The 22,872-nt window shown below is 41.2% G+C and overlaps 1 protein-coding gene across 1 annotated transcript in view; it reads right to left on the bottom strand.

Moving 5' to 3' along the window:
* si:dkey-237h12.3 (teneurin-3) overlaps positions 1-22,872 on the bottom strand; it is a 145,524-nt gene that overhangs the window by 46,187 nt on the left and 76,465 nt on the right. The window contains exons 9-18 of the mRNA XM_040120290.1: positions 21,050-21,264; positions 15,852-16,062; positions 14,672-14,773; positions 13,360-13,554; positions 12,048-12,248; positions 6,232-6,417; positions 3,497-3,517; positions 2,992-3,015; positions 1,721-1,867; positions 988-1,204 (exon numbers count right to left, since the gene is read on the bottom strand). Coding sequence (XP_039976224.1) covers positions 988-1,204; positions 1,721-1,867; positions 2,992-3,015; positions 3,497-3,517; positions 6,232-6,417; positions 12,048-12,248; positions 13,360-13,554; positions 14,672-14,773; positions 15,852-16,062; positions 21,050-21,264 — 1,519 coding nt within the window. The remainder of the gene's footprint in view (positions 1-987; positions 1,205-1,720; positions 1,868-2,991; positions 3,016-3,496; positions 3,518-6,231; positions 6,418-12,047; positions 12,249-13,359; positions 13,555-14,671; positions 14,774-15,851; positions 16,063-21,049; positions 21,265-22,872) is intronic.

Genomic DNA, 22,872 nt, shown 5'->3' with positions numbered 1-22,872 from the left:
AAGGGGCCAGGGTTCATTGTGAGGGGAACACAAATGTCTGTACAAAATGTTAAGGCCATCCATTATTGAGACGCTTCAGTCTGGACCAATGATGTGGGCCGACCAGCAGGTCAACACTGTCACCCACAGAGCCATGCGACTAGCGTGGCTAAAAAGTAACAGTACGTTAAACACTTCCCAGTCCTCTACCTCCAGCTGCACCTTTATGAGCTTGAAAAGTGGGAAATGTATCAAACGATGTATGAAATGATAGCAATAGGTGGAGTTTCTATAGATTTTTCCAACCAGTAATAATGTACAAAACAAAAAAATCATTTATCCTTGTTTGATGTTACAGTGCAAAACAGTATTAACTTCTTGGCTCTTTGTAGACTCTCTGTTGATGGGACTGATTTAGCGTGGTTTTCTGTTCGAAAGACAGTTTGTAGAAAGAAACCCCTTTTTAGCTACTATCAAAGAGGAAGTCTATTTAACTGTGCCAGCCTCAGATATTCAAATAAAGTGTGTGATGGGCAGCTTACTGATGAGAAAAAAAAAATGATGATAAAAGATGTACATTCATGTGCAGTGAAAACAGTCTCTTCGGTGAAATGTTTGTTGTGCTTTTCTTTCCAATTTGGAAAACTGCATGGCCTTGTTTTCTTGGTGTAAGAAACCTTATCCTCATGTTTTACAGCCATAAAGGCTGTTTTTTATGGCAAGGAACAAGTTCACTCTTGAGCTACTAAATCTTCACTTGTATAAAAAAAGAAAAAAGAAAAAAAAAAAGATAAAAGAAAAAAGAAAAAAAAAAAACGCTTGTGGCAGCGAGAACACCATAAACACACTTGTCAGTGTGACTGCAAAGACAAAGAGATGTGAGATTCTTTGACGTTTCAGAGGAGCTGCACAAACACAGGTGTCTCTTCCAAAACTGGTAATGAGACAGCAACAGCTAACGTGCTTTAAATAATTAAAGAGATGTCAGTAATTCATTAAGCCACTTACCTGCTGTTGAATGGGTTAGCCCAGGGTATCACATGACTGCCGCCGGGACCAATCAAAAAACTGACGCGGTCATAAAAGCTCTTGGACACGGGCTGGCCGGCTGAGCCCTGGCCCTGGCCCGCGATTGCAACGGGATCAGGTGAGCCGCGACAGTAGGTCTGACCCTGGCAGGAGACTTGAGCGCAGCAGTCTGGGTCCATGCAGTCGATGAGCCCATCTGGAAAAACAGGACGGACGGCTTTATTGACCTGGATGCGCTCGGGTTTGACAAAGGAAACGTGTGAGCATCTCCATTACCCTGATGAGCTCTGGTGCACACAAATGACTTCTAGCACGGACTTAAGTTCATTAAAGTGACAGCAGGGATCCTGAGCTGACATGAGAGTGTGAACTATCGAAAAGTATGTCACCTGACATGAACCCCAAGAGTTCTGGGCTTTTTTTGATAAGGGCTGAGGAGGAGCGGGGTGTTGATACAATAGTTTTCTCAACTAGTCTATATAATCGATCTACTGTATATTAAAGCACGTTGTTTAACAATCTTCTCTGCTACACCATTTGCATATTCTTCCCGGCGATGTTTTATGTATGATTGATTTGATTTGTTTGTCTGCACTGTCACCGAGGAGCCACATCAAAGCCAATTTGCTGTCTGGCACAATAAGCGATACACACACAAGTTTTTTTTCTGAAGCAAAAAGACTATTTGTACGAGGCTTTTACTTCTTCCTACCTCCTTCATTATCTTTGCCATCTGAGCAGAGCGTTTCGGTCGCTACGTCGCATCCCAGCCCTCTCCATCCTGACTGGCAGATGCAGTGCCAGACGTTCTGATCCAGGACGCACCTTCCGTTGTTATTACACAGCCCGGGGCAGCCGTCTGTCAACACATCATGTACGTGTCACACAGCCGAGCAAGTCAGAAGAAGAAAATCAGGAGTAGAAAGTGAGGGTTGGGGAGAAGACAAGAGCGAAGGGAGGGAATTTAGAGTTGACAGGGGCAGAGGAGGGACAAAAATGATAAAAGACAGTACTGAGCGAACACACAGTACGATACACCTCTGACAGGACTGGGAATGTGGGGGAGGGTGAGAGGAGTCGTTTCACATGAGTTTCAGGAGCATGTTCAGCTGCACTGAAAAGTGAAATGCATGGGATAAAAAAAGGGGGGAAACCTGCTGAGCTGTTTACTTAAAGTTAATAGGCCAATGGGAGACACCAAAAATACATGCTGAGTCAAATCCTCAAGGTAACCGGGGCTTTTTGTGTTTAAGTCAGTTGGAATGATTCTTTCTGAGCTGTACGTGACTTGTATTTGGGTCCCGTGAATTGTCTTACTGTGATTTTCAAATCAAGGGCTGCCTCGAGGTCAAATTCACAGCAATTTTGTGTTGTTTTTTTTTGTGTTTTTTTTTTTGTATTTGAATCACTATTTAAAGGATTCTCCGTGAGTTAGTTGCCCAAATCCCATTTAAGAGGCTGAAAATCAGTGTCTGTTTTACAAGTTCATGTCTTAGCCTGAAAATAATGAAAGTAGGAATAGCCCACTGCAGATGTTAAAAACACTCATGTGAAGTAACAGCAACATCAAAGGGAAGGGGAAGTATATATGTAAATAGGAGAAGAAGTGTGGGACGAAGAGGGAGGATCAAGAGTCTTCACATTTACAGAAAACAGAGCACTTGCTGCCAGATCGCATTCCTTCAAGTGGATGGTGAAGACAGGTAGCTGAAAAATGACTAAACCACACCAGTGTGGGGCGTTTAATCTGGCAGACACAGGGAAATTAAGACAGAGGGGGGGAGAAGGGACCGTGGAGTCTGGTGTGAGACTGTTTAAGACGAACAGGAGATGAGGGGACATATCGGGGGAGCAGGATCACAGCAGAAACATTATGATCGACTCGGACATAGAACAGGTGTATATACGCCGTGCTAGGAAAGACAGAGAAAGGGGAGGGATTGTTTGTGACAATCTCCCTGGGGGGGTAGTGGTTCAATTTACCTTTATATCCTATCTTGACTGCTCCTATTACACGACCGAGGAAAGGGAAACATTTGGAAAAGAAAATTACTTATCTCTGTGGTGGCAGAGAGCTAAGACTGACAAACACATTTACTTATTGTAACTTACAGGGAGCACAAAAAGTGTGAATGCTTGCTGGCATAAAGCTGATATACCTGCCAACTTGGTTTAAATATTTGGAAAAGAAGATTTGCAGGTAGTTTTCCCGAAGAGTATCGTCGCCTTTGCCACGTTCTAGCTTCTGCTCTAATTTATATCTCTCAACTGTGTATTTAAATAACAGTCATTATGGTGATTGAGCTGAATAGCTAATACTAAGCATGAGTGACAGGATATGACTGAGCTGCGAGCTCACCCGTAACAGAGTTCACTTTTCTTTTTTTTCTGTTTTTAAACAAAATAAAGGTGTTCAGATGAATCAGAAAAACACATCTTGCATAAAGACTATAATTCTCAAGCAAAGTGAAAAGTGTTTTTTTTTTACCTGATACTCTGGAATCCAAGGCTATACATGTTAGCCAGGAGGGAGTTGGAGAGAGACAGATAGGAAGGCAGACAGGCATACAGACATAAAATGGAAAAGAGAACAGATGTAAGTAGGGGTTAGGCAAAGAAATGCAAACAGAAAAAACAAGAAGAAAACTGATTTGAGAGAGAGAGAGAGAGAGAGAGCGATAAAAGAGACAGGAGCTGCAGATTTAAGAGATTAGATTCATAAGTTTAGCTGCAGTAAGGGGGGGAAAAAAAACAGTATTTGATAAACTGAGACTGTAGATGTTAATAAAAGCAGCGAGCGATTAACCAGAATAATAGATGCTTCCATGGTCAAAATCATCACTTTTTTTCGATAAAAGCACCTCGGATGCTGATTATATTTCTCTCCATAGGAAGCAACATAACCGAACTCAGCATCTTAAGCTTAGTAATATATTCATTGTTAACACTCTCCATCTGCTATGCTTTGCCAAAGACAGGCTAACACAAAGAGAACACTCTGTTTCTCCTGATATCTGAGTGTTATAATGCGCTTTGTTTTCAGACTATATGAGCACAGTTTCATCTGGGCCTGCTTCAAAAAATTTAGCTGTCTGCTTGTCAGGTGGTATGTGGTCTCTCCCTCGATACAATATGAATACATCACGAAGTAGAATACTAAACTTTTTTCTTTTTCCTTTTTTTTCTTTTTCCGTCGTCTCCACTTCAGTGATTTCAACAACCGCACAGCCATGAACCAGCAGTTCACTAAAACAAATCAAAAAACACCTTAGTGGTAAACTGCAGTGCTGAGAGAGCGGTGACAATGGGCTAAGCCTTGCATATAAAACAGGATCTAGATGTGTGTGACAAAAGAATGGCCAAGGAAGTCCTCTATTCAAGCTCTGGCCATGTAATGTGATTAAAAGGTGCTTTGTGCAAATGGCAGTTATTCAGGGTTTGAAAGACAAAATAAGCTCCCGGTTCTCCAAGAAAAGGTAATGCGTTGCCTATTCACGCCCGCTGCATCCAAAGGAAGGAGTTACTTTCCTGACAGGGCCCTTAACAGGAAGAAAGAAAGAGAAAATGGATGGTGCAGAGTCGGCCCTGAGGAGGGAAAGATTAATACGATCAGGAATATGACCCCTCCAACAACTCCCTCACTGAAATCTCCTCTCCGCTCAGAGATGGATCCGCGTAGTGGACGGGGGCATTGCTGATGAGAGAGCTTGTAAATACATAATTAGGGTTCAATAGTTTGGAGTGCCGGATCTTTGTATCTCATGGAATGTGTCATCATTGAGAGGCTGGAGATGACACTCGGGGGAATGCTGTTTGACGCGGCGTGTCAGGGTTTAACTACAGGACCTTTGACAGGAGGCAAGGTGTCAAGGAAGTTTGAGTTAAAGGTCAATAGAAAATGACATCTCAGAACTCATTATCTTCATTAATGCCAGGTGAAGCACTGCCATTTCAGAAAAATGATATTCCAAAGAGGCCTACCCGCGGCTTTTTGGCTCCCTAAATACCTGCCCTTGACTTGCTAATACAAGAGCATAACTTCAGCAGTCTAAAAGGTGGAATATCTTAATGGATGAGAGAAAGTTGATGTGAGGGGTTGCAAAAGAAAGAGGTTTTGAAAAGAGAGCGGAAAAACGAAGGATATACCACATTTCTCATTTCTTTTTCGGTGGCAAAGTTTCATTTGCGTTATAATTCGTAACATTTTGATATCAAAGAAATTTTAAATTTAGATTCCCTCTATTGACAGAATTGATTTGATTGGTTTTAACCCATGCCTATTTAATTCAAACATCTACATATGCAACATTTTTTGGATGTTGGGGGAGCTCTTGCTGAGAAAAGTCGCCGCTGAAGAGGAGGTGTTCCTCAAGGAGCAGGAACAGTCCTTTGCGAGCAAAAAAATGGAAAAACCGGACTGTTAGTTTGTTAAGTAATAGTCACCATGGTGATAGAGATGGAAGAAGTATCCAACGCTTTTCCCTGAGTAAAAGTAGCAATACCACAACGTTAGCATACTCCATTACGAGTAAAAGTCCTGGAAAAGAACATTTTACTGATGAAATAACATGTTAACAGTGTTTTATTGTTGCATCTGCTTGAGGTGGAGTTCATTATAAAAACATTACATCTTGTTTATATAGCTTCCAATACAGTAGCTTAATCTATTAAATGCACCGTACTGTATGTATACAGTAACTGTAGTGGAGTAAAAAGTACAACACCCCTCTCTGAAATCAAGTGGGGTGGGAGTGTAAAGTACCATAAAATGGAAATACTCAAAATGAATACCTCACACTTTTACTTAAGTACAGTACTTGAGTAAATGTTCTCAGTTACTTTTCCGTCACTGACTGCGGCTGATTCAACATGCAGAAAAACAAAAAAAATCCAGGGATGAAGATCCGGGCTACAATGTTTGATACCATGATTTCTGATCACAAGAAACACAAAGGTTTACCTCTACGCAGTGAATACGTCACCAGAAGCTACCCGTCACTAGTGTGTCATGCAAAGGTACTTGTTTGGAGTAGGTGGGCCGCAACAGAGTTGTGTCATGATCTTTGTCTTTCCAACAGATGCCTGAAACTGCACGGAAAAATACCGACATTCCTAATCCAGAGTTGCCCTTTTAAGCCCGTCCGCAAATGAATTCCCTGTAGTTCGTGCCCTTCTGTCAGGTATGTGTAGGCGTGTAGTGCTGTATGTGTCATCGTGGCTCACCGATGGTGCAGTGTTCACCCGTCCAGCCCTGATGGCAGTCACACTTGCCCTCGCGGCAGACTCCGTGGTCGATGCAGCGTGGGTGACAGTCCCTCTGCTCACATTCCGGTCCCGTCCAGCCTTCCTCGCAGTGGCACACACCACCGATGCACGAGCCGTGGGGACCACAGTCCACCACGCACAACTCTGTCGCAGAAGAAAAAAGCGATGGAGACATGTACCTTCTGTTCTGTGAAAAGCCCACTTTTTTCCCTTCTGCGCTGGTAAATGTTTGCATTCTGCATAGATGCATCTGCTATTAAAGAAAAAGGCTCTGATGATTGCTGGAAGTGTTGGTTTTCCCCTCAGTTGAAGTGGGCCAATAATTTTAACTGTGAACTAGAGGTTTTAAAAGCTATTCTTAAAATCTTTGCAAGGCAACAACTGCAATGTATGATAGTATTTCATCAAAAGAGGCTTAAAATTACAGCTATCTATATAAGTTTAAGAGGCATCATTTTACATCGAAAATGTCGGGGCTTTGCTGCTTTCTCTTGCTTTATGGATTTCAATGGACTAGTCATGTACACAATTCTTTTTTTTTAAATTAGTGTAGAGCGGGACACATAGCTGACGTACAAAGTGTCAGAGCACTGAAATATGAAACAGAATTTCCAATCGATTTTTATTCAAGCTGCCACTTTGTCAAAACACACTATGAATAGTTAAGAAAAAAAAAAAGACGACGACTCTACCTCTAAAAAGTATCATATTAATCTTGATATATAGTATTATTACTTTTATGGGTTGAGGCGATAATAAAGAGCCTTAAATTTACAGCGCTTGACACCTAATCTGTAAATTCTGTTCTCTATAATGCAGACAGCAACAACGCAGTGTCCCCGGAGTGTATTAAAACCCGTTTAAAGGAGTATGTGTTAGAATGCACATTGAGGACATGAAACTTTAAACCGAGCATCACAAAGAGACAAACTGTGCACTAGAATGTGTTATGAGGGCAGATGGATGATGTCTGATTCAGTTTACCTCCATTCTATGTAAAATTTCCTCAGCAACAAATTCTGAGGGACTTTAATTTGCCTGTCAACAAACAGATCCAATCAGTGTAACAACCACTTTTTACCATCCGAAATTACATCAAAGCCTGTCCCATAAAGAGGGATCTAAAACTTCTAAAACAACACATTTTCCGGTTCTACATATGCTGAAAGCTCATTTGCATTGCGTCTTGGCAGACTGAGGCGAGGGTTATGGATTTGAGCAGGTTCTTATGTCTGGACTCTGAGAGATGTTAGATCAGCATGTTTTCTTCAAATACGGAGCGTCGGAAACAGCAGAGCAGCTGTGAATCTGTGTCATCTTCAGAAAAGTAAAATTCAAATGATTGAATCCATGGGTGGTAAGTAAATCAATCTGTACCAGGCTAAGAGTGAAGCTCAACAAGCTGTGGCTGCTCTTGTGTGAGCATAAGAAATACTCTTATTCACTTGGTTTACTGGAACCAAGAGCGTTTATCAAAGCTTATGAGACAGAAGGACCATAAGGCTTTCCGCTGCGACAATAGCCGTCAGTGTGCTAGAGGAAGGTAGCTCAAGTATGCCCTCAAGTTTTAAGATACTAGATGCTCCAGGAAATTTATATAGCCCCGTGACCGCAAAGTTTATGACTTGTTTATAACAAACTTGGTATAGCCTGCAGGAAAAGCAAATTAGCCGTGAGCCATATCATTCTGCCACCTAAAATGCTATTAGTCATGAATGAAATATCTACTAATTTTCTTCAAGTACGTTTTAGTGTTTTTTTATGCCATTCCACTACTACTGCTTTACGCACACTCATCCCCTTTAGCGAGGCTCTTTGAACTGTCTGTTTCCAGCTCTTTGAATAGAGTTTTTCTTCGATTGAGAGACCGCGGATGGTTCTGATTAAGTTGAGCCGACATTGTAATATATTAAGCACGCCTCTGGGGGGGAGGGGGTCATTTGATTCCAAAGGGATACCCCCTTCCCATAGAATCTATGCAATCAATTTTTCATTAGTGCGAAAGTGTTTATCTGCCTTTAACATGCCCCTGACTCGAGCTGGATAGGGGTTTAGGGCGGTCGATCCATGCGATGCGCTTGTTAATTAAAGTTTATTTAATTGAAGAAGAACCACGGCATTAATTAAGAAGGAATCCTCCGCCCACCCAGATGGGTAAACTCACTAACTTTTGGACTGCATCAAGGCCAGCCTCATAAGGTCTGTTATTTACAGGCCTGATACATCTTGCTGATTAAGAGGATTGTGTCTGGAATTTTGAGACCTTTAGCTGAATAGCAAGTTACCTCTCTTTAAAAAAGAAAATAATGTGAGACACAAAAGGAACAAAAAAAAAAAAAAAACATGTTCACCAAAACAATCATTATTTCTTCTTGGGCACGAACCAAACAGGCTGAACACTACTTGAAAAGGTCTGCACACGCATCTATCATCTCAAAAGTACCATCCAGCCTCCTTATGCTTTCATTTTCAACTGAATTTCATCCATGAGAAATTACCAAAGGGTGACAAATTTTTTTGTTTTAGTAAGGTGTCGGGCCACCACGTGCTGCTGGAACAGCTTCAGCGCGCCTCGGCATTGATCCTACAAGTCTCTGGAACTCTACTGGTGGGATGAACACCAGATGAACCCTCATTTGGTGTTTCAGGATGGTGGTGGAAATATGATTCAGCATATGATTCACAGCATTTTCGTACTCATCACACCATTCAGTGGCCACATGGCCATCCTGGAAGAGACCAGTCCCATCAGGATAGAAATGTTTCATCGTAGGATAAAGGTGAACAACTTTGTATTGATTTGCAGTGACCCCTTCCCTCTAAGGGGACAAGTGGACCCAAGCCATGTCAGCAAAATGCTCCCGAAAGCACAAAAGAGACACTGGATCCCCTTTACTGTAGGGGTCAAGCATTCAGGCCTGTGTCGTTATCCTGGTGTATGCCACGCATGCACTCGCCCACTTGTCAAGAACATGGTGAAGGATGACTCATCTGACCATATCACTTTTTTTCCACATCTCTAGACCAGTGCCTGTGGTTTTTTTGCACCACTGAACTCGAAAAGTGCCTTCATCTTTGTAATGACGGCTTTATGCACAGCACCCCGACAAAAAAACCCTCTCTATGTAATTTTCGACGGACTGTTCTTGCTGGTACAGTCTGATCAAATCCTGCACTGACATTCTCAGTCACCTGAGGAAGAGTTCCTCTTCTGCTCTTCCTTACATATTGCGCTAATGCACGAGCATCACGGTCATCAAATGTGCGCTGTCGGCCACAATTTCTGACCCTGTTTCCTGACATCTTTCCCATAGATCTAAATACAGATGGCGCTTCAGTCACTGTTCCTATTGAAACACCAGCCAGTTGAGCAGTCTTTGTGACTCCTGCCATCTGCGCCCAAACAATCAACCCTCTTTCAAAGTCCCTTCGATCTTTTTCCTCTTGCTGTCTTGATGAGAAATTTGTTATGTTACTCCACTCATTTATACAGGTTGTGCCTTCAATCTGTCACCTGTCTGTTTATTCGACAGCTTTTTAACTGACAGAAAAAAAAAAAAACTGCAACTTCTGCTTTTAATTGTTCTGGCCATTGTGTCTCTCTCTGGGTTTAACACAGAGAACGAGCCTATTCAGCCGCAGGAAACGGCACATAAATCACCAGAATCTTAGGCACAGATAACAGATGGGAGGGGCCGGCCCCTTGAACTAACATGTCATCTACCTGTGTTGAAAGGCAAACCCTCTGAATACAAAACCGGTTACAAATGAAGAGGCTCTGCTGCGAGCAGATGGCATTACACGATTGTCTCCAAACGTCTCTAACCAAAGCCTGAAGCTGCTGTAAAATAAAGGGGCATTTCTGCAAAGGGCTCTGAACATATCTCTGTTTTAAAAGAACACACACTTGTGTTGAAGTCTCAAAAAGGCAATATGCTGGGTCAGACAGGAAAAACATGTGGAGTCAAAGCTTTGTTGTTAATATCCTCTATTTCAAACGGACACATGCCACAGGTGTTGATTACAGAACTTTCAGGGGGCGATCACACCCACACTTTGATTTTATTTAGTCCAAAATGTAACGAAGCAGCTGCATTTTTGTTCATTTAGGTTCAAACTGAAAAACTGTAAGCAAATGAATAACTCCTGGCTGTCAGATGTCAACATCTGTCTCCTCATGCGTGTGAAAGCTTTTTATTTTTTAGTTTTTTGAGTTTGTTTCAGATTACTTCCTTTCTCCCTTTGAGGCATCTTGGTGTTGTTTTGTTGTGCCCACAGACATTTAATGTTGCCAACGTTAAAATTGGATTAAAGTAAAGTTCCAAACCCGCTTCCCGTGAACACATCTTCATCATCATAAATATAGTTTCTTGTCATTGCAGCTTTGTTGTATTAGTGAAAAAATATAACTCTCTCCCATAATTGCACCCCATCACACCAAAGTAAAACTTAGAGCTCATAAAACAAAGCGCCGACAGTACTGTGACATACAGTACATAGCTCATAAGATGGCGGGGCACACCCAGACTATGAAGGACATCATAATTAAAGTATTTGTGTGTGGCTGGATCATGTCACTACTCTAATGTTCATTAAATGATGTTTAAAAAACAGAGATGATGAATTATCTGGCATTAACGTGCCTCTCGGGTGATCTGATCCCGAGCGGACGACTCTAAGTACGTCGGTTCGCACCTGGCATTAGAATGCGTCTCCACATGCGTCTCGGGCGACCACTTGTGATCAGATCTCACCTCCCCGCTCTATGTGTAAATAAACACGTACATAAATTCCATTTGCAAAGGCCGAAGGCATTGTTGTTTTTAACCGGCGAGAGGAAGCATCGCACTTCCTGTGCCTGGTCTGCCGGAGATTAAAAGAAGAAGTAGAATAAATAAAAGCCATACAGACTGGGTCTATTCCTCGGCGTGTTCCTGGAACTCGTAACATATCTCTAAGAGCTTTTCACTTCGTGGACAAAGCCAGCTTACGCGATTTGCGCGACTTGTATTCGTTTGCGAATGAGTGCGTGCACCTGCTTACGCGGAGGACATCAGTTGAGTGGGTGGTCCTTCGGTGTGGCCCGGGGCACATTTGCGTACACACCGCTAAAAGAATGTGGCCAACTGCTGCCCAGACGACCTCCGAACGTGGTCTGAGCAATCGGGTCTCAGTGCACCCTCAATGCATCTCGGTTGCATTCACACCTATACTTAGAGCTCTCCTCCTGTGATCCGATCACCCAACACACATGCTAATGCCAGGTCTGAACAGGGCCTACGAGACAGATATTGTATTTCAGCCTACAGAGTCTCATAAGTCTGCTGATGTGGAACGTATAATGTGTAAATTCCGAACTTCACATTTTCTATAAACCAGAACTTACCCCATAGGAATACTTATAGTCATATTAAAGCTGAAACAGTTTGTTGATTAATCGATTAGTCAGTTGAAAGAAAAATCAGGTAATCTTTTGAGTTAACCAGCCAAACGTTACCTATTTCCAGCTTCTCAAACGTGACGAACTGTCATATGCGACTGTTAATTTAATACAGTATATTTGGGTTCGGGACAAAACAAGCAATTTGAAGATCTTCCCCAGGCCTTAGGAGAGTGTGATGGCCATTTTTTTTACTATTTTCGAACATTTTATAGACCAAACAATTAATCGATAATTATGTGATAATCAATAGTTAGTTGCAGCCGTAAAATCACAGAAGAAGTTTACACGTAGTAGCTTTAAGTGGTGACATGAAAGTGAAACGTGCTCTGACCTATGGAGCAGTCGGCCCCTGTCCAGTTGGCCTCGCAGATGCAGGTTCCCGAGTCGGTGTTGAAGGTGCCGTGACTGGAGCACTGCTCTGGACAAGTGCTCTTCAGGATTTCGCAGCTGATCCCACCCCAGCCCGGGTTACAGTGGCACTCACCGTGATGACAGGCTCCGTGACCGGAGCATGTCGGGTTCGCACAGTCCACTGAGGATACACAGCAAGGATGACAGCGACGTCAGTTTACCACTTCCAGACAGGATGCCAAACCTACTTATTTACCTCGGCCACTTTAAATCTGTCGGCAGCCAAAAATCATTTTTAGAGGGGAAGTGCTTCAGTCCCACAGGATGGCTGGTGAGCCACGGCTGAAATTTTTGCAGTGTTTGGTGGTGGCTGGTATATTTTTCTACCCTATGTTCAACTGTCTCCTCTACAGTACATTATGGGGTACTTCCAAAATACTGAAAGCATAATTATGCTCCATTATAGGCACTAGGAAAAGGAGTGCAATTTGTGTTTAGACAGATATAATCAATTACTATTAACTAATAGCAGATCAGCTTGCTGATTTAGGTAAATAATTGGCAATTATGACAAACATAATCAACCCATTACTAACAAGGGATAATGTGCAACGTTATTGTGCTTCCTGTGGAGCCGACTGCTGTGTGCATTTCCATATCTGCTCGGACACTGATATTGATTATTTACCTGAACCAATTCATCAGATTGGAGCCCTTGTGAGTTTGGAACTACAAATTCAACCTCCTCTTGTCCATGTCTCCTTCCCAAAAGGCTTCACTTCAAAGAAAACCGTAATATACTCATTGAGGGAACTCAATATCTTTTTACATGTGCAGGTCAACGACCTGCACATGTAAATCTCAGCCGATAATTGCCTTTTGTCTGTACGGGGATCAATAAAGTTAAATGCACTGAAGTGAAGGGGGACGTGGAAGAGGCTGACAAGAAAGGAGAAGCAGCAGCTCCCTCTCAATAAAGTGAGGAACAGATGCCATTGACAGATCAAGTTTAACAGGTGTCTTCAACTGTGGATTGTGCATTCAAATAGGTGACTGGGCACCGTACAATCCTTTCCGGTCGGTACTCTCATGTGGTCTAAACACTTAGAGGGAGGTTAATTGATACACATGGTATCAATTACAACAGCCAAAGCATTATCTGCTCGGTGGAGTTGAAAACGCCGATTGTTCCACCAATGGAGTGTGTCGATTCTCTGTGGGCTTCGCACAGAAATATCTCGCATGTAGCTGGTTCAAATAAAATGGGAAGAGGCTTTTGTTTTCCTCTTTACCTTGTTCACAGCTGGTCCCTTTGTGGCCGGTATTGCACACACAGTTGCCCGCCACGCAGAGTCCGTGTCCCCCGCACTGTGGATCGATACACTGAGAGGCAGGAACGTCACACTCGGTACCCTTCCAGCCACTGTAGCACTGACAGCGCCCCCTGGTGTACTGGCCGTTACCGCTACACAGGACTGGACAGGCGGCTGAGGAGAGACAACAAGTTTAAGGAGGTTATCTCCAAAATGTAAAAACTTTTTGTTAAAACAGACGTCAAATGATCTACAGCGTATACCTATTTTTTAATTTACAAAAACAAACAAACTTCGTATTAGAAATACTGCAGCAATGCATTTTTAATTCAACACTTTGGGAAATAAGCTTATTTGCTTTCTTGCCGAGAATTAGATATGCAGGGTGATACCACTCTCGCAAACGCATAGAATTGATTCTATTTTAAACAACTGTTCACCCTAATTATCTCTTCTGGTATCTAACCATGCTGATAGCTTTGGTTCTCTTTGTCCAGATTTTTACATAAGCCCCACTCCACTATAATGGAGATGAGGCATTTCTGAAAGGATTTGCTTTTTTGTTCCTCGGTGCTTTTTAGAGCAATGACCCCGTTACCTTTAACAAAGTTTCAACAGTTTTCAGAGGGATATACATATTGTTTTAGGTTTAAAGTAGTTTTAACAAAAACAGTTAGGTAAAGTTCCTAATCGAGAAAAATAGTGCATGACTGATACTGTATTTTTAAAGGCCAATACAGATATGGACAGAGGGTTACAAACATCTGATAACAATATATCGGCCTGTATTCTTCTTCTTTTTTTTTTTTGATGAATACATACACAAATAATTTGTACTGCGCTGGACACTACTGCTAAATAATAAACTTGTCAGTGCTCTCTGGTAGACAAAGTATGTAACAGTGACAGTGTTTCTAAATTATCTCAAACATTAACTGTGACATTTCAGTCCTGACTGCCTTGAGAGCTATCTATCAGTCCCTGTTCATCTGCAGTAAGACAATATTGGCTGATATACTATATACAGTCCCGAGGATTTATTGGTCTAACTCTACCAGACACTGTTTGGGGGGAGATTCTGAGCTTTAGTTTTTTTTTTTTTTCCCTGCATTGCTTCGAGGGCCATAAACAAAATCCAATTCAGTATCAAATCTCAAAACCTGGGCACATTAAAACCAACATGATTGGCACACCACTAGAGAGATTAAGGGAGAAGACTTTGGGTCAACTGTCCCTTTAAATAATAGGCTGAATGGCCAGAATAAGAGTAATATATGTGCTTAATAATTACCTCTGGAACAGTACGGCCCTATGAATCCTGGGAAGCAGTGACATGATCCCGTCACACACTCTCCGTTCCCGTAACAGTTGTGTGTGCACTCCATGACAGATTCTGTGGGTACAAAAGTGTGCAAGTCCAACTATTAATAACCCACCAGATTTTCATAATAAAGCACATCTGAAATCCCTCCTTAATAGAACATTTGACGACTGCACAGTTTAAGAAATACTACAAGACAACCAAGAGACCAACTTTTTTTCCTCTGCATGAATCTAGGCTTTCTAAGCATCTTTTATCTGCAGTGCTCGTATCAGGCATGGCATACATTTACAGCTATTTGTCCATGTCCCACTAAGGTCTAAGCCTCCATAACATGTATGCTGCTGCCCGCCTGTTCCCATCTAAGCCATGTTAAGTAAAAGCCACACAAGCTTTTAAATTAGGCCAAATAATTTTTTTTTGCTTGACACATTTTCCTCTCCTCCTGTCTCATCTCCTGCCCCCCTTGAATGACTGATCATGCCCACACAAGCCATGCAATCTCCTGAGTGTTTACAGCTCAAATCCTCTCTGAGTTGAAGTTAATCTGACATATCCTACAGACAGATCTTGTGTTCATTCAACAGACCATTGCTCATAAAGGGCACCCCCAAAAGACCGGGGCCCTCATTTTGATCGGCGTTAAGAGGGCAAACTTTTTTGTTATTACTCAGGCTTCAATTGGATGTTCATTGAACCAGTGTTGGACCCAGGCAATATTGACCTCACACATCGATACCTTCATATTTGTAGGGCCGGATCAATGGAACTCCCAGGAGGAAGTAGAAAAACAAAAACGTTAACTCAACTTTAGTGTTTCTACTACCTCAAAACCCACTAAGAAATTTCACAGACTTCAGAACACTGAAAAGGTTGTTAGGACAGAAGGATCAATGCCATGTAGGGTCTCAGTTTATAGTGTTGAGCACAATAATCCACTATCCTCCAGTGAAAACCTAGATCTGCCCCATAGGAGGCTCAAAGTTTGAAAAAGCTCAGCTTGTTTGTATGGCAGCCCGATTTTCCAACAATAATATTGTTTGCTCATTGAGGCGCAGCTGTTTAAGGAAATGAAAGTCTCCCAAACATGTCATTAGACATCACTCCAATCACACTCATCAGCCACTGCAGCAGATGTGTGGCCTCGTACCCTGTATGATGGTGTTATAGGACACTGCCTCCACGCTCCGTCCATCATTATAAAATGCCAGGTGCCACACCCCCGAGTCCAGGTACTGGATGAATCCGGCTTGGTGGACAGTGACCGGATGATCCAGCCGGGCCCTTGTCTCCGGTTCACTCGGAGTCCGATGCTCTTTGGCGATAAGCCGGCTGCCATCCAAGAGCTCCACGAAGTCATACTGCAAAACAACACCCAGAACACATTCAAGCCGATGCAGATGATTGTTATTTTAATGTCAGTGTAATTAAATCAGGCAGTAAAGAGACCAAAGAGTTACAAAAGTTGATATTTTCCTCAACTAGATGCTTTATATGCAGCTCCTCTAGTGATTTTCCTAACAGTCTGAAAGGAACTCTTCAAAGTCGTGATGCAAGACGCAACCAGAGCAGGTTTGTGTGTGTGTGTTCAGAGCAAATATTCAAGTGCAATACATGTTGATTTTTCTGTTACAGTTATTTGGAGTTGATAGATGTTGTTTGGAGAGTTGCTTGTACACTACAGAACTGATATGGCTCGGGGGTAAATGCTCAAAAGTTTTCAAAAAATATATTGTTAACTGATGGGAGTGCACTTAAGGGGAGTCTGGCAATGTGTTTATTATGAAATGTTATATTAAAACTGATAATGTTCTGTGTAGATGCAAATACTTAAAATTCTGTCTTATTCAGAGCTGTTGTACCTGCACAAAATACAAATAAAATGATAAACTATGTGAAAAAAAAATTCTTCAATATTCTACACATTTTTTTTATTTGCTTCTATTTAAAGTTAATAAATCACTTGTACACTTGGTTGACAGGCTGTGAAAACTGTTACTTATATTTGAAGTGTTTTAACTGTTTGTTTAACTGTCTGTTGCTTGTTTTTAATATATGTGGTCTCCCTGAAAGACACATACTGAGTGGATCCTGGTAAAATAAAGTAAACTCAATTTAATATACCAGATCTACAATTAATTCAAAGCAAATATCCTCTTGTTGGTAAGGTCACAATTTTTCACCAGAAACTACCAGGTGTACAGTATAAAGTGCCATATACAAAGTGTATATACGAATAAATATAACATAGAGAGCTCAGGCTTGTATTTTTCTTTTATGTCTGCTGGGAATGCAGCATAACAGTCTCTCTATATTTTTTTCAAGCAAACATTGATTTACAGGGTAAACAAGGAGTAACCAGTAATTCCTGCCAAGTGAAACACATAGAGCAGCGCATCTGCTCTCAGTGCAACTGCTCAACACCTGAACCTCGCTTTGACTGATGCTGTAGGGTACAGAGCTCTACAGCAGAAAACAGTGTAACAACAATTCCCCAACAGGTTATAGGCTGCAGAGGAGCACAGCATATAGAGACAGACTCCCTGGCTAAAAGCAGTTGTTAGATACACTTTTGTACTGAGCCTATAGTGAAGACTCTGGCTGGAAAAGAATTTGTGGGCTGCTTAGAAGTGTGACGCATACAGATTGGCTCTGTAGCTGTTTTTTAGAGGAGCTTGGATTTAAATCTAATGACAAGGCAATTTGCAGAGAGCTTTGATGAACTGTTTAGCCATTGATTTGTGACTGAAATACAGTTGAGATATGTTGTGATTTAAATTTCTGACTACTGAGTTTGAAAATTAGTAGCATGCGATGTCAATCTAGAATACATTTTCTAAAAAAAACAGAATTTTAGAGAGAAGGGGAAGTTCAAACTGATTGTTATCTAACTTTAATGTCGCCCTACAACAGAAAGTTCTGTGTCGTAACTCAGGAGGACTCTCCTTGCTCTCATGGCAAGAATAGCTCTAAACATGTTTCCGGTAACAAAAAGTGCAGAGAGAGAAATCGGGGAGAAGTGTAAAAGGTGTAATTTTTTTTCTCCCTTAAAACAAAATATGGGGGAAATTACAGAAATTTAACTATTTTAATATTTTCTCCCCATAAAATATGAACTATGAGCCCTGCAAAAGCATCATAAAACTACGAGTAACAATTTAACATTGTTTTTTAAAGCTGTCTCAATCAAGACGTTTTATATTGACATTGAATCAAACAAGTGTGTGTAATATAAGTCCTAAGTCCCAATTTTATCCCAAATATGCAGCTCTGCTTACCTTTTTTGTCTCTTTTAGCTCATTGTTTTGGTTTTATGGCCTGTACATTAAGTATCAAAGCTCTCATCAACCCAATTTCCTGCAGTAGGATCTGTTTTCAGCAAAAAAGATAAACCCACTGCATGCTACCTGCCCAGCACCAAACGGCAGACACACAAAATGAGTACCTAGCCGGTAACTTCTGACTGCTAAAGTGCCAGATATTTTTTCTGAAGAGTTGCAGGAGACCAAACCAGTACTAAAAGAATATTGGACTTGCATTCATCAGCTCCAAATGAATGCTGGTGTTGCTCTGTTACTGTTCTAAGTTTAAGTTAGCAACTATTTGCTAGCACAAATTTATAAGCTGGTCGTATGTCAGTGCTTTGTATCTGTCATCTTGTTTTTGAGGTCTTCTGCCCTCGAGTGGCCATATATCAATTAATGGCGCTCTAAATCAGTATGTGCACAACATCCAGTCTGACAGAAACAAAATGGACTTCAGAACTGATGAAAGAATGAGACAAAAAAAATTAATTAAAACAGGATTTAATCCTCTGGAATGTGACAAACGGGACCCAAGGCATCTTTCAGCTGACTTGCAAGCAACAGTAAAGGGAGCATTAAGCGAGGGGAAGTTGAAGTCAACACTGTGATTTAAACCCCTTTGAGTCTAGCAGGGGGCAGGGGAGGGATATTAACCTGGCGGAAGTTGACTTCTTTGTGTTGCTGGCTTGAGGGGGAAGTAATAAAACAGTTCATCCAACAAGCCCCAGACCTACTGGCCAAGTGCATACATCTCGATTAGCTGGTGTGAAAGCCCCCCCAATCTCATCTCAATTCAACAATGCCAATGAACAACAGGCAAGAGACCAAGCGTAGAAAGACCACAGGATGCCTCGTGGACAGAGGAGGAACACTGTAAATTATTCAGCCTTTAGATTGAATGAACTTAGTCTGATACTTGATCACAACTGAGTACAAATTCTGGAGAATAACAAAAAAAAACTAAAAAAGTTCGCTTCTTCTTCCTTGTTTGGTTTGTATCAGGACAGACAGACACTCAATAGCAGATGGAGGAGGTCTATATTTGAGAAAGGAGGAAATGCTGTTGCACTTAAATGTTGTCTTCCAAGCTGAATAAGAGGAAGAGTCAATATCTCTCATTGGGGTCTTTCATGCTCAGTTAAGTAAACGCATTGATTTGTGCCCCCAGTACCTGAACAGAATGTAATTGAGATGTTGCCACAATGGACACAGTGTCCAGCATTGACAAGCTTGAGTGTCTGTGCAACAATTGCCCGAGACATAAGAGTAGTGTCTTGTTAATTAGTACCCGTTGGTCTTTGATTTTGTTGGGCTTCCTTTTTTCAACTTAAAAGTGCAATCCAGCTCACCTGTTGTCACTTGCATCAGACTTCCACCAAAGAGTGGCCCTGACTGTCTACACTTGAGTGAAGCCCATCTTTACTATGAGAGAATGTCAAGAAGGTGAAGCTAGGGCTTTTTTCTAGTCAAGTGTGGTGGAAAATAGCCATTGTCTGAGTGTTTTCATCTCCATCACCTGACATCGAACTTTCGGATCCCCAGAAATGTCATTGAAGTGACACAGCAGACATTTTGGAAACACTTCAATTTGCAAATGGCAGACATTTAGTGGAAGGAAAAGACCTACGTGCCCAGACACAAGCATATCGTAGCTGTGGGAGAAAACTGAAACTAAACTTGTGCCCAGGACTAATGCACACATGGCCAGAATTTAAAAAAGAGATCTCATAAGCGCAGATAAAGAACCCTATTAAATAATATCTATTTTTATTATTTGATGCAGTAATTTTTTAACTTCATTGCACATCTTTGATTCTGCTTAAAAACAAGGTTCTGTAAGACTGCTATGAAGCTGCTATAATCAATTTCTTATATTGACAGTTGATCACATGGCTGCGTTTAATGAGAAAGTTGTGATGAAAGTAGTGATGTAGTGATGAACATAGAGAATTATCATTATCATTAACTGTTCAGTCCCCCTCAGTTCTATGGAGCATTACACCTTCTTTTAGGTTCCCGTTTTGGTTTCACAACCCGCAGCTTTCCTGTTTAGGTTCAGTCTCATTGCTTTCACCAGGGTAATTTCCAGACACAGTGGGCACTTGTTTGCGGAGAAAAATCTCTAAAAAACCAGGTGCAATATCTGTGCCCTTTTTTGGGTTTTGTTTTGTATTATTAATAACATAACAGCCAGAAATTTCCCTCAAGAGTTGGTGGAGACCAAAATAGAGCTAAAAAGAAAGTCAGTATTGGACTTACAAATAACAACATCGTCAACACATCTTTATAAGGTAATAAATATAGCAATGTTGTGTTTAAGGCTTTTGTTGCCCCCAGGTAACCAAAGAAATAACTAAATAATGCAGGCTTGATGACACCATTTTTGCATCCTTAATATGATGCAATTTATGTTATAAGAGTTTGTTTGGCAAATCATAATGCAGGTCGAAATCATTGCAAACCAATGTGGAATATTGGTTAAAGAAAAAATAACTTTAATTTGATAGGAAGGGGTAGGTGGAATTAAAATAAAATTAATGGATGCTTTTATAGGTTAGATTTTATGTTAGATTTTACTCTCTCTAGTGCTGGATGAGGTCACCATAAAAGCAAGACTATGTAACTTTTTTATACAACTGGGACCATGGCAATAAGTGAAATTTACAGGATAATTGGCACACTGAATTATCCATTATCTCTTAAAATTTTTGTTTTTACTTTGGTGATAAAACCATTGAAATGTACAATATGCGACATGCTGAAATATAGAAAGTAACAGTAGCAGTGAACAGACTATCTCAGTTTTGCTACTTTTAGCTAACATTATCCACCATCATGAGCTACTGGCCATACCAGACCAGGTACGGTTGTAGCTGAAAAAAACCCCTGAGTGTATTGAATTGAAAAACAAAGTTGTGTTTTATTGCTTATAAATCCTACTTTTCATTTATAAGAGAGAGAGTCACAAAGTGTCCATTTCATACTGTCATTAATCACAAAAAGATTAACCTGATTTAAAAAGATTTCTAAAAAAAGACTTTACCTGAGTGTGAGATGGCGCAAGACCCTTTCTTCCATAAACTCCAATCAGTGCGTTCTTCTGTACCGAGATGTTGAACTTGAGGAAGTGTGGTTGCTCCATGCTTAGTTGAGAACGCCAGAACACCCCTGGCGGAACACTCTGACCCACCCTCTTCCCTAAGTCGACTTGTCCGGTATCAATGGAGTTGTTCTCCTGATGGAGCACGCTAGTCCTTCCTAGAAGACACAAACACAACCCCACCCAGATTAGAGTGTTCGAGAATCAAAACTACACACTAAGGGTGATATAAATGCTATCAGTTGTCACAGAGCCTTTTATGCCATCAGCTAAAACGTTCATAGTCACATCTAAAATACGGTTTTGGTTTATGTGCAACTCTTTGATCTCAGTATATCAGTAAATGCTACATTCTATCTTTTGGTCTCCAGTGTATTCTTACTCCTTTATTCAAGCAGGGACCTAACAATAAGATAGTCATATCTTTTCCAAATGAGCAGTGACCAGCAAGACAGACTTAAAAGTAATGGTTCCCTATGGTCCATGATGCACTGCTCACTGAAAAAAAATGACCAGATATAATTGGCTTTTTATAAGACTCAAACAGGCCGCATCTCCCATCTTTTCTCTGGTCCTGGTGAGTCATAGAGTAAGGTTTCATATCAGATAAGGTCTAAATGGAATCTGCCAGACATAATGAGTGCTACCTTGCCAGAGCAATAACAGCAAATCAAAACAATTTGGCGAATGATGTCCTTAAACTGTGTCCTTACAGATGGAGGGATGGCCAATTTTAATATGACTCATGCTCACATGAAAAACCGTAGTCTGCAAGGTGTTATTACAAGAACAGATTTCATTGTTAATAAGAAAAATCTGTAAAGCATTTTAAAGTCATCGCTGTCTAAAACTGTATCGTAGAAATGGCGCAGCTGTGCTCCAAATCTAATTCACTATGGCATTGACTTTTTAGCTGGACCGCAACAGCGGGGACAGCCCTATAAATGCAAATATCTGTTGCTGACTGACTGACTGACTAACTGATGAAACTACACCATTGGGCGACGTGCCCAGTGTTGTACTTTCCCCGTTGGCCGCTGCTCTTTTAAAATGAACTGGACTTAGTGCCTTTGTTGCTAGATTTACTGACTTTTCATACCCCTTTAGTGGCTTTTTTTCAAAAAAGCACTTGGCAACAAATCTAGCGACTTTTTGGACAAATCCTTGGACAGTTACTTAGAAGATAGTCACCCGTGTATTGCCCCATGAGTGCGAGGTCGGGCTTTCCCTTCGCAGCCACACCTCTCTATGCGTCTTATTCAATTAACCGCGTGGCAGCTGACAAAGACGTACATTAGCTTCTCACGCTCTCTGTGAGGGATCATTTTGCAAGCAAACATAGCAGAAATCACAGCACAGCTGTTGTCTTTAACTTATGTGTATGGTGATTTTGTCGGACAACGACAATCAGGAAAATGAGGATTTTAGCAGTGCAGAGCAGCAGCTTGGAAATGGCTTGAAAGTCACTGCTGGTTAACATGTAGTCTTAATGGGAAGCATTTCAGTCACTATTTTATACTTGATATGTTGTCTGATAAAAGAAACGGGAAAATATCTAAATGTGAACAGCTTTATGGGAATTCAGCTGTATTAAAGTACTGTATATGTTAGCACAGAAACTAGAAGAGAAGCAAACAGATAAAGGGCTGAAACTGGCTGACATGAAGCAGAATGCAGGTACGACACGATGATGCGATGCGATGATACATCTTGAAAGAAGTATTGCAGTGTGTGGACCTGCATATACTGTAGCTGTGAGTGTACAG

Source organism: Xiphias gladius, chromosome 23 (assembly GCF_016859285.1).
Source record: "Xiphias gladius isolate SHS-SW01 ecotype Sanya breed wild chromosome 23, ASM1685928v1, whole genome shotgun sequence".
Lineage (NCBI taxonomy): Eukaryota > Metazoa > Chordata > Actinopteri > Istiophoriformes > Xiphiidae > Xiphias > Xiphias gladius.
Note: the sequence above shows the minus strand (reverse complement) of the source record. Positions and strands in the feature narration are given on the sequence as shown.